General features: G+C 37.3%; 1 protein-coding gene across 1 annotated transcript in view; it reads right to left on the reverse strand.

Moving 5' to 3' along the window:
• Positions 1-9381, reverse strand: part of TRA2A (transformer 2 alpha homolog (Drosophila)) — an 18185-nt gene extending 8804 nt beyond the window's left edge. The window contains exons 1-4 of the mRNA XM_008937816.1: positions 9358-9381; positions 7268-7401; positions 5453-5624; positions 1635-1823 (exon numbers count right to left, since the gene is read on the reverse strand). Of these exons, the coding sequence (XP_008936064.1) occupies positions 1635-1823; positions 5453-5624; positions 7268-7401; positions 9358-9381 (519 nt within the window). The remainder of the gene's footprint in view (positions 1-1634; positions 1824-5452; positions 5625-7267; positions 7402-9357) is intronic.
• Positions 9382-12212: the final 2831 nt, after the last annotated feature.

The following is a 12212-nucleotide window of genomic DNA, read 5'->3' on the forward strand; positions in this document are numbered from 1 at the left end:
GGGGGGGGAAGGTTTTTTATTACATTCCAAATTATAAGCAGGACCTGCTTAAGGTGCTCATTTTTATTTCTATATTTTTGACTGCAAGTAATATCCCTTCCTTTTTCCTTTGCATTCCAGTTTTGTAGGATCTGCCAAAATGGTATTATACTAAACAAATTATTTCATGCCATTTACATGGAACATTTTAAGAAATGCATGGTGTCATGCATGACCACTGCCCATGGCAACTAGGAAAAAAATAGTTCTAAATACATAAGAAACTGTAAAATATAGAAGAATGGCACATGAAAATGACAAAAATATGTTATGCAAGTATTTTGTTATATGTTCCACAAAACAGTCACATTTTCAAAATCTCACTGAACCTGGAGCAAAAAGACAGAAGTCAGAAGAGAGCAGGCTGCTCAACCCAGATACAGACTTATCCACCCCATTAACTCCTCTTTCAACCTCTTTCCTCTTTACCTTTTTTTTTTTAGGATCCCTTCTGTAATTTTCCTGGAAAATTACAGAAGGGATCCTAAAAAATGCTTTGTGTACTTAGCCTCACAACCTGCAACAGCTACACATACATGCAGCTACAAACACTACTCTTCCCATAAACTGATCCTCCAATCGGTCAAAACTCAGAACTGAGTCTAGTTCAACAAGTTATCCATGATGATTTTTTTTTAAATTACAATATCATCAACTAGCATCAGAATCTTCTTTTTTCAGCTACTGGCAGTAGCTTCCACAGCTGTCACAATCCCTCTCTTCAAGGCTAAGTGAGAAGAGTCATAACCAAGCATGATGTATTTACATATCAAATGTAAACAGAAACAGCAAATCTGAAACATCTGCACAAGACTATTGATCCACAAACAAGATGCTTGAAGTCTGAGACTGAGTTTGCCCAGAAGAAGGCTAATCCCACAGTCAAGGCTTACAGAAAAAAAAAAAAAAATTTTAAAATTATTGTTTTTACTTTTAATAGCAATTTCAAGTTCCAGTAAACGCAGTGAAGCTCACAGTATGCTTACACAGAAAAAAAAAAAATCCTGCTTACTGCGGTAAACCATAATACAGGCTGGTGTTCATACGTTTTGATTCTTTCCTTCAGTTCAGTTGTACTAACAACACATTCCAATTGTCAACACCTATCTGCACAACTGGCCAAGTCACTGACCAGGGCACAAATCAAGACAAAATCCACTATTATTCAAACACATGACAACATGCTTCTAGAGAAGAAAATACAAAGTAAAAAGAATCTTCAGAATTTTGATAGATACGGGAAACTACTTTCAAAAGTCAACTTCCAAAATATTTCAAAAACACTAGGGGGCTTCTAAGTCTGTATGAAGATTTACTTTCATTTTGAAACAGACTAAAAATCATACAACAACGCTTGTCAGTGATTCAGTATACACAGCTCATGATCAGAATTCATCCAAGCATCCAAACATCAGAATGCTTTATCTCTTTCAAAAGTCCCATATTTTCAAATATTTTAAATTGATCTCACTGGGAGAACTTGCTAGTCAATACACACTCAAAACCACTTGTTTGGTTGGTTTCTTTAACAGAAATATTCATGAAGAGACTGTACAAAGAGTACACCTATTAAAAGTAGTAAAGCATGAATTTACCTCTTTAGAATCATCAATTCTCTCAAAATAAACAAAAGCAAATCCTCTTGATCGTCCAGTCCGTTGATCATACACCACATTGACACCAGTCAAAGGTCCGTAACGGGAGAAGACTTCACGCAGATCTCTCTCAGTAGTATACAAACTGAGACCAAACACTCCGAGACATGTATTAGGATCTGGATTCGCCTGGTAAGACAAGCATTAAACTCCAATTAAGTTTATAAATAACAATTTATATACTCTTATAAAAACTTCTTTATTATAAACAAATTTAACATGAAGGAAACTAAATGCAGTTTTCTAGCTTTCCAAAGCTTAACACTTCAACAGATCATTCCAACTGTAGATTTCCAAAAAGCAATTATTTATCTTTTTCTAAATTAAAAATAATGAAAAGATCAACTTCTCATGCTGGGGAAAAATTCAGTAAAAATAAAGCCTTCTGATGACAGAAAAGCCATTGATTACCAGGAACCTACTGTACTAGCATCTCAGTCAAATCACAAACAAGCTAGAGATCTGACCTACAAGGCTGTGCTGACAGGTCAGCCACCTGAACCGCCACCCTTCAGCCTTTCTGCACGTCCACCACCAGTACTGAGCACACGTGCTGCCTCCAGCCGCACGCACAAAATGTATCTGAGCTCCTAAGCGTGGGCATCTGAACTGCAATTTAGCTTCTACCAAAACATTCCTTCCCCTCAATATTTCATATCCTACTATACTGAAAGTCAGCATTTACATTTGAAAGTTTATCCCTTTTCACTTGTAAAATGGATGAAAATCACCTGCTTCTTTCATCTAGATAGTAACAAGCATTGAAGGCAGCTATGCAGCTGTACCCCCAAAACATGCATGCTTTTCTATAGCAAGACTCCTGATACTTTAACACAATGTGGGATATAGATCTACTTATCACACTTCACCTCAAAGGAAGTCAAACATGAAATTGTATAATTTCTCTATTAGGTTCAATGTTTCTCCACATGCCAAAGAGTTCGTGTAGTGCCAATTCCACTGTAAGAATTATTTTTATCAAAATTAGCATTTTTTTCAGTTAAGCTTCAGGCATCTGTTATACTAGATGCAGCAATTTGAAATGGCAGCAACAGGCACAGAGTTTAATATTTCTGCTAAAATAATAACTAGAAGCTGACACAGTTGAAATTTCTATTTCTGTTTCAGATTTTCAAAACCACTGATGTGCAGTGATTTATGCCTCAGAGGTTGCCTTCCAGCCTGATTCAAAGAACAAACAGGTTTAGGTCTTCTGTCATGTTCCCTTCAGAGCTTTTGTTCCAGAATCCATTGTAAAAATAAGATGCCCAAACTACTCATACATGTGATGTTTCTTTCAATTTGGCAAAGTTCAAACTTTTGTTTTAAGATAAGAATCTTCCACAATTCCTTGTCATAGTTGAGGGACACAACAAACACTGGCAGTTTGTAATTTGAAAGTTTTAACAGGTTTAAAATTCTTTTTTTAGTCCATATTTCAATCTATATGATAATTAAGTGGCATTAAAAGTTACACTCCTTTTACTAGTGAAACTCTCATTAGTCTAATGAAATCACGCAGTCTTTTAAATCACTGTTTGGACAAGGCCCTCCACACAGTATATACCAGTACTGTCCTTTTTTTAACATCCACCTTACACTTAAAGCCCGTTACCTTTTCTGAGGCCAGAGAAGCATGAAAATCAGTCTGTGCACTCTAAGCAGCAAGTAAGTTACACCCCCCACCAGAAGAACTAAATTGACCATGGAGGACTAAAAGACATCTTTTAAGTCGGGCTTTTGTACTGCTTCCCATCAAAGCAGTATACAAGGTCTCCCAACAAGATCAGAAGCTGCAAGAGAGCTACCAATTTTCCAGGTATCTTTGGGACCTTGTTGCTTAGGGGACTCAAAACTTTTTTGACTTGAGCTTTGGTTTGATGCTACTAGAACTACTCCTTGGAACTGTCCTAGGTTTAGCTAGAATGAAGTTAATTTTCTCCCCAGCAGCTAGTACAGTGCTGTTTTGGATTCAGAATGAGAATAACATTGATAACACACTGATGTTTTAGTTGCTGTCAAGTAGTGCTTATCTTAAGTCAAGCACTTTTCAGCTTCACCTGCTCTGCTACTGAGGAGGCTGGGGCTGCACAAGAAGCCAGGAGGGGACACAGCCAGGACAGCCGACCCAAACAAGCTAAAGGGGTATGTTGCACCATACGAAATCATATCCAGTACATAAACTGGGCATGACATCCCAGTGGTGCCACCACCCATGAGCTGGCCATGCGGACTACAGCTTGGTGACTGGCCAGGCATCCATCAGCAGGTAGTGAGCAACCGTATGTTTTGCATTATTATTATTTTCCCTTCCTTTTCTGTCCTATCAAATTGTTTTTCTCCACCCATGAATCATACACCACCACACCCTCTCCCCCAGATTCTTTCCCCATCCCAGTGGATGTCAGGCAGGGAGGCAGTAGCGTGGCCTGTGCGGTGCTCAACTGCCAGCTGGGATTAAACCACAACAAGGACTAATGTGAAATTCACTGTGAAAACAAGTTTTGTGTTTCACAGTAATGTCCAATGGAAACACTTATTCACAGAGCAAAATATTCTAATATTTCCTACAGTAGTAAAGTGGATTCATTCATCTTTCACCAGGAAGTCTGCTAACTCTTTTGAAGTTTAGCTATTCTTGCCAATTTTTCAAGACATTAGATTCATATTTACTACATCATGATTACACACTGGCAGCAATCCACAAAGTGTTAACTATGAAAATTGCTTCACAACAGCTTAAGCCACTGTACATTGGCACTGCTGCAGTCTTGTCTTTTTCCACACACTCCTGTCTCTTCCCTCCAATTGGTATTACCTGGTCCTGGTAAGCCTGCAAAAAAATCTATACCCTTTTTGAAAGCATTAGTAAAATATTTGGAGAAACTAAACCAGATTATAACAAAAAGGATCAGAACAGTAACACAGCCCTTATCAAGGAAGAAGCAGACCTATGTGTCAGAGCACTCTTTGAGATCAACCTGAAGTGATGTAGAACCATATCTAAGGTACCGAAACAGATTATAAAAGAAGATCATTAGGAAAAATCTCTCACAGTGACATCAGGTTAGTATCTTAGACCTTGGTTTGTGTACCTGTACTTCCTCCCTTCCACCATGGACTTCCTGTCCATACAGATACTTCGCATTTATATTTTGAGAGGGATACTGATCCTTCTCATGACTGTAGATTTTTATAGTCTATTAAGATTTACATGCCAATCACTAATAACATGTGGGTTTATTTCTTCAAGGTAAAGCAAATTAATTACTCAGAGGTATAAAAATCACAAGCAATCTTCAACCAAATATGCTGTACATTAAAAGCAAACAAAACACTTGAGAATGTTCTTTTTTGGCTCCTTTAGTTACCAATACTGTCAGGTTGCAGGCATGCACAGAAAGGTTCTGTGCCTCTACGTACCCTTGGGAAGGGCAGGACACATATGCTTGCAACTATAATAAAAACAGAAGGGTTCAACTTCTTGAGCAGATGGAAGCAGATGCCACCCTATCTGCACATACTGACTTGCAACAGTATGGTTTTTCAATTAATTTCTCCAACTGCCCTACCAGCTGCAGGACCAAGAAATAAGTGCCCAGCTGTAAGGACAGAGACTGCTTCCCCTGTCCCTCCTCCAAGTGCCGCCACCTCAGTGACACAACAGCAGGTCAAGTTCAGCCTGCAGGGAACCTGGGCTATGCTGACGAAAGCAACAATCGTTTTGTTGATACTCGGCCTTGCTGAGCATGACGTACTCTGCTGCCAGTGTGCCTTCTCCTGTTGGACATTGGAGAATGGCTACGGCTCCTTCGACGACGGTATTCTGGCGTGTACGATCTGCTTCGAGAACGTCTCCTATGGGAATGAGAATGGGAATGGGATCTGGAACGAGTGTAACGTCTGTGCGAATGTCTTCTGGACCTGGATCTTCAACAAAAAGAAAGCTTTTAGTTAGGTCATATGCACGTAATGCAGTGAACTGTAAGCCCTACATTTGCTAAAGAAACTTATTTTTTAGAGGGTCTCTACAATTAAAATATTTTGGTTTTTTCTACTATGCACATCTAAAGATTGTGTAGATCTCTAATAACCTGCTTGGTGGCATAATTTTTAACTGTGAGAGTTAAAAATTAATTATATATTTTGGCATATAATTAGGATTATATTCATTACTGTTTTCAGAAAGTTCAAAGTTTATATTTATATCAGCTTGGCTGCACATGCAATACCTGCACAATATAGAAACCAGACATGTCACACTGTAAAATACTCTCTTGGTTGAAAAACTGGAAGATCTAACAGTGCTACTGTGCTGCAGTATCGACAAATGAAATTCACCCAGGTACATTTGAAAATTATTCAAGACAAAAAGCCTCAACTGCTTAATTCAAGCATTTCTTTGCAGACATCTAGCCAATGATAAGGCCAATTCTAAACAGGCATCACCTCATCAGAGCTGCATGACTTTGTCTGGGCATTATACCCTAATAACAGGTAGTTGGTTATCCGGCTAAACATTCCAAGGATAAAGCTACAACATTAGGCTGAACTTTGGGAATTCAGGGCACAGTAACTCTTTTTCAGCTACCCTGACTTAAAGCATATAAAAAGGGAAGATAAGATTACTTATCTCTCCCAAGAGCTGGGCAGGAGGAACAACATACTACTGCGCAGTTCCTTCTTCCCCCTCCAGAGCTACAAATGCTGCTTTCTGGTTTCTCTCTCCACTGATGAAAGAATGATTCAGTAGCTCTCCCCATTTTCACCAGTATGACGATACAAGGGAAGAGATAAGACAGGTAGCATAAGCCAAGTAATATTTATCACATATCAAGGGAAAAAAAAGACACTCCTCTTCTGTTTGGAGTAGGCGCTCTCATAATTTGGAACTATACAATTTTGCCTCTGCACAGACATATCTGATATGGAAAAAGACAGAAGGGCATTTGCAGCATCAAAAAATGAACTTAAATCTTAAAGCTCCCATAAATCAAGAAGGTATTAATACCCAGTTTAAGATGTTTTTAGATTTTGCTTTCAAAGGCTAGTTTTTGTTTTTAAAGCCCTCAAGAACCGTGAAATGTCAAGAACTGCCCCAAGTAGCATCTTCTAACATTCCCAACAGTTATAGAGCTTACTCCTTTTATCTAATCAAGATCACCTTTGCTGCAGTTCTCACTTGACTTTCCCCCCCCCACAAAGCAGAGGTCCACGCAGGAGTTCCCCCCTTATAAGATTTTGGGGGAAGGAGGCAGGAGCTTTTACAGAACTGAGATGTAATCCCTTCTGAACTGAAACACAATCTCTTCTCTAGCTTCTGGACAAGATAAACCTACATATTTTAGTTGTGATTTCTACATTAATACTTTTATTTGTACTACTTTATTCATACCCGGGCCTTATTCTGCACCCTCCCCCCCCCCGGCCCCACTAGCATGCAAATTAACACAACCCTGTTAATACACTCAGGTCTGTAATTTTTACAAGGCAAAAAGGAATCTCATCAATGTACCAAAAGAGCAGGCATAAGCAGTAACACTAAGTTAACATGAATAACTCCCTGAACAAACCTTGATTTTGATCTTGACCTTGAGTGCGACTCAGAATGTTTGGAAGCCCTCGATGGACTGCGAGATCCTGACCTGCTCTCCGATTTTACACGAGCAGGACTCCCAGCTGGAGATTTTGACTGGGAGCGAGACTCCTAACAAAAAAGACAGTATTAAAAATGGTATTGGTTGTATAAATGCCTAACTCCTAACATTTAAAGTATTGTAATTCTACTATATTGATTGCTCCTGAAAAACAAATGGTTAGGCAATACCCTCCAAAACAAATTTCATTTTGCTAGCCCACTGTTAATATTGTATGCTTTCCTCAAATAGGTCCCTGCTTGAACCAGATCACCAATTCTCTATTAACTAAGTAATCATGCAAATTCATCTACAACTTGATCATACAGACACTGGAACATAAACCATACATTTACTTAACCTAGGACCCATTCATTCTTCCAGATTCTTTTAATTCTACTTCACTCTTGCTTTCTACTTTTCTTCATTCTTCATTGAGTTTTTCATTTTTCATACTTCGTGTATTCTTCCCCAATTCAAACAATTCCTTATAGCCTTAAAAAAAAATATTCAAGCGCTTCTATCTGACCAATCTTCTGTTCAATTTTTTCCCCCATTCAATTTTAATTTTCTGATCTTTAATACTTTTCATTAGCCTTCTTTTATCTTGATTTATCTTCCACATTCTTGGAAAAAACTCTTCAATTTCTTCACGAACATTAACCTTAATGGAAAAAGAACATTTAGTATATTTAAGCACGTGGGGATTATAAAACTCTGCTGGAGTTCAGATGTTATCTACCAAATTGAAAAGCCAGCAGGTAAAGTGCAAGAAACTACTTTATAAAACAACTTTAAAAAAAAAAAAAATCTTTAAAACTGTATAAGTGTCTATGTTCTAACAATGAGCTTACTCAGTTCTCAGTGTTCTACTGTATTTTCAAAGCTACCCTCCTCCCCTTTCAGACTTTATGTTAAGAAACATAGATATACTAAAAACTAATTAGCACAAATATATTCAAGTACTGGTATCAATAACTGTAATTTCCCCCCTAAAATAATAACTATGTACTTCTCAGTATCAAATATCCCAAATTCTACTCCTACATATTATTACTAAGACACTCCCAATTCAACAGAATGGCCAAAGATTTCCAGTCAAAACCTATCTATGCACATACTTACTCACACAATACATGCATAGATATATGTAACAAATTATTACAATTCTTCCTAATTTTTCTTCCTCGTTGTTATCCTGTTTTCCTTGCATACAACTTAGTCCATATAAAACCAGATGTATAGTAGTACTGTTCAAAGCAATCCAATAAAAGTAAAGACTTGAGGTCTTTTTTCTTGCATGGTAATGCACACAAGAGAAAAACTAGGAAAACAAGCAAAGAGCTGGTTAGGATCTCCTCACATTTTATAGTGTGAACAGCATTTCTAAGGAGGTCAGCTATAAAAAAATACCATACAGAACAGTATGCTACATACACATTACTTCACAAAAATTGTGCAAAATTATTATTATTAAAAAAAAAAAATGAATAGTGTTTCCCTCCCGTAAGTGTTACATTTCATGCTTATTTGTATCATTCCTTCTCCTGCCTGTCCTCACAATGCTTTTCTCAATTTCTAACTTTGCCTATGTTCAGATTTGCATTTTTTTTTTGCAGTTAAATCCTCCGCTAGTTTAGGCTGATGTTCTTTTCAAAGGACGCTGCATTTCAAGACAGTAAATCCACCAGAAATGGAACCTAAGAGACTCCTTGCTAACAACTATTACAGCTACACTACCCTTCCCCCTTACCTCAATAAAAAGGACAAGAGAAACATGGAGAATGCTACCTTTTGGAATGACAGGCCTGCCAAGCTTATCAATGAAGGCAAAATTCAAAGTGGGCCATATGATTCATGATTCAGGTCTGCATTACAGGTTACCCTTATCAAGCTGGCTATATCTGCTGATCTAGCTACTTGACTTCCACCGAAATAAAAGGTTGTTTATGCAATTAAATATCACCAAATTTTATGTGGTGTTTCTGTTTTTACATCTGAAATCCCCTGTTCACTAAAAAAGACACACGTCCTTTTACAACCACTGACATGCTTTTTGATCATCTTGCCTCTATTTCTGTACTCTTCATTGTTTGATAGCCTCCTTAATTCTTCCTTCTACACTTCATCCCCTGCAACACTTCCTAGTTTCTCTGGGAATTATTTCCATTTCCCTCCCTACTAAATGTGCTCAGCAATAAAGAAACTTATTTCACATGACATAATTCAGATTTACTAAACATCCTTCAATAAAAAGACATTCACCATCCTCAGTCACTCCTCCTGCCTTGTCCATACCTTTTGCATTTGGAAGATAACTCTTGAACAAGAAATTTGAAAACTTGAACAGAACAACAACAAAAAAGATACTGCACAATCCTGAAGTGTTGGGAGGTGCCAAAAACACTAAGGCCCAAATCACACCCATACAATGTAAAAGTTAGCTTATTGTCCTTATCTATTCTAGTGAAGTATCTTATGACACTAACCAGAGAGTTTCTAATAGTATCAGTTATGACAACAAATCTGTATTAATTTGCAAGAAGCAAATGTTACATCATTTCACCTAGGTCAAGTCCTCTTGGAACAATCTCTTTAAGCACTTTAGGGACTGTGCTCACAAATACACAGTTTTAAAATCAGGAGTGACAGAGATGACAGCTTAAGTTCTTATATAACACAAACTTTCTCATAGTAACCTACAGTGTTTCAAACAGAGAGACTACGGGAATCACAGTCATCTGCAAGAGTTTAAGGACTTCAGAATGACACTGAAAAGGTACCTAACAAAATCTGTGTCGCCAAAACTACAGGCAGGGATTGAGAGGTTCAGAGCTTCAGTGAGTGACAAAGGGAGATTTTAGAGAATTTTCCTTCTCTGCTTCCTAGTATAAGGAAATTATTAGCACACAAAACTAATCTGTATCACAGACTGATCCAATTGTTCTGCACCAACAATTTATATCCATTCTGCAATATAAAGAAGAAAATTAAGTACACAATGTTTTCTTAATATGTCACCTTTACTGAGAGAAAATAGACACCTCTATTATCCAAACCATTAAAATCTCTCAATTCTGTACTAGTCTTGAAGCAACCTATATACTCGGATCTGTCTTCATCATTATCACAGAAATTAACTTAAATACTGCTTAAGACAGAAAAGACTAGAATTCTTTTCTAGATCAACATCTTCTTATCTTTCTATTCTAAAGATCCTCAGTCATTTTGAGTGCCACAGATAAGATTGCATTTCTTAACCTTCTTATTCTACAACTATCTCACAAGAAAATCTCTTTCAATGCCTTGGGCTTTATTATGCAACTATCCAGTCACTACTTTCACCCTTACAAACTCATAAGCAGACAGTCACTTGTGACCATGCAAAATTACCTAGATTTGCTGTCACTACAGGCTGCAGGAAGATACAGTCAGCTAGCTTCCTGATACTTTTCAGATCTGACTTCCCTTTCAAAACAACTGCTAGGTCTGTCAGTAACAGGCCAAAACAAAACAAAAAACCCTGAGCCCAAAACCCACCAAAACCAACCAACAACCTGCCAAAAAAAAAAAAAAAAAAAAACAGGAAAAAAAAAAAAAAAAACTAAAATAACACTGTTTTAAAATTTCAATCGTAACAGCACACCTTCCTCAGAATAAGATGTGGTGGCTCCCTCAAATTCATAGCAGGAAATGGGATTAGCCATTTATGAAGAAGGGAAACTTGGAGCCAAAGAAATTACTACAGGTAAACATAAAATCTAAAGACTGAAGTTTCAGTTACTGATTCACTGAATAAGAAAATTCACAGCTAGACGCATTTAAAGACAGCACTGAAAAGTATTTTTCATAGTTTCTACCTTCTCTCTTCCAGAATGAAAATAATACCTCCCCACCCTCCACCCCATTACCTTATAGTCACAGTAACCCAGTCATTGAACAACTATTAACAACTTCAGATGATCCAGCTGAGCAAGACATCAATCACGTCAATGCATTTCATCCAGATTGGTACAACTGTCTAAACCATATCACTGATACAAGTTACATCAGCTGCTAATCTTCCTCAGGGGGGGAAAAGAAATAAAAAAAAGATAGAAAATGCAATTTTTCTGTCTTTTATACCACTCTTCTGTCCTAAACTTCTCTCATGACTTACCTCACCTCACCCCTTACCACTTCAGATTATGGCAGAAAGGCTATCAAAATTTAAAGCAAGATGTTAAATGAAAAGAACTTAATAAGCTTAAATGAATCGTTCTATAGCAAAGCATAGGAAATTAAATGAGCAGAAGCAAAAAAAAAAATTAAATCACACAAGTTTCAGTAGAAATTCATTTGAACTTGTTAAGAAATACACAGGATGTGAAAAAAAGAAGCCGTTTAGCAGTACCATTAAGCCAGCAAAATGATAGTTCACACTTCACGAAACTCAAGTTAAAACCACCTGCCCAAGCTAACAAAAAATAGATGAAGCCAAACTTTCTAAGGTGACAGAAATACATTAGCAGTCATAAAGAAAGAGAAATTTAGCAGCAGCCTACATTCACTGGATAGAACTGTCAAACAAGTACACATCCCATCTATGAGAAAGGACAAGATTACATTTTAGCCACTGTTTTGACAGCAATCTACCAATTTTCCTTGAAACTCACCAGAGAACTTAAATAATTTTTGCTTCATACTATTTTCTGTCAACCAAAAATAAGACTGATCACTTAATTAGTTGTTCTTCAGTAATACACATAAAAAAACTTCTGTATAGAAAGGAACTTGTAAGTTGTGCTATCTTGAAGACTCTCATATTTTAAGTTACCAATGTCAGAAAAACGTGCATTTATCGATGACACTGCTCTGATTTTGGGAGGGTGAGGGTAGGGAA

Source organism: Merops nubicus, unplaced genomic scaffold (genome assembly GCF_000691845.1).
Source record: "Merops nubicus isolate BGI_N331 unplaced genomic scaffold, ASM69184v1 scaffold8523, whole genome shotgun sequence".
Lineage (NCBI taxonomy): Eukaryota > Metazoa > Chordata > Aves > Coraciiformes > Meropidae > Merops > Merops nubicus.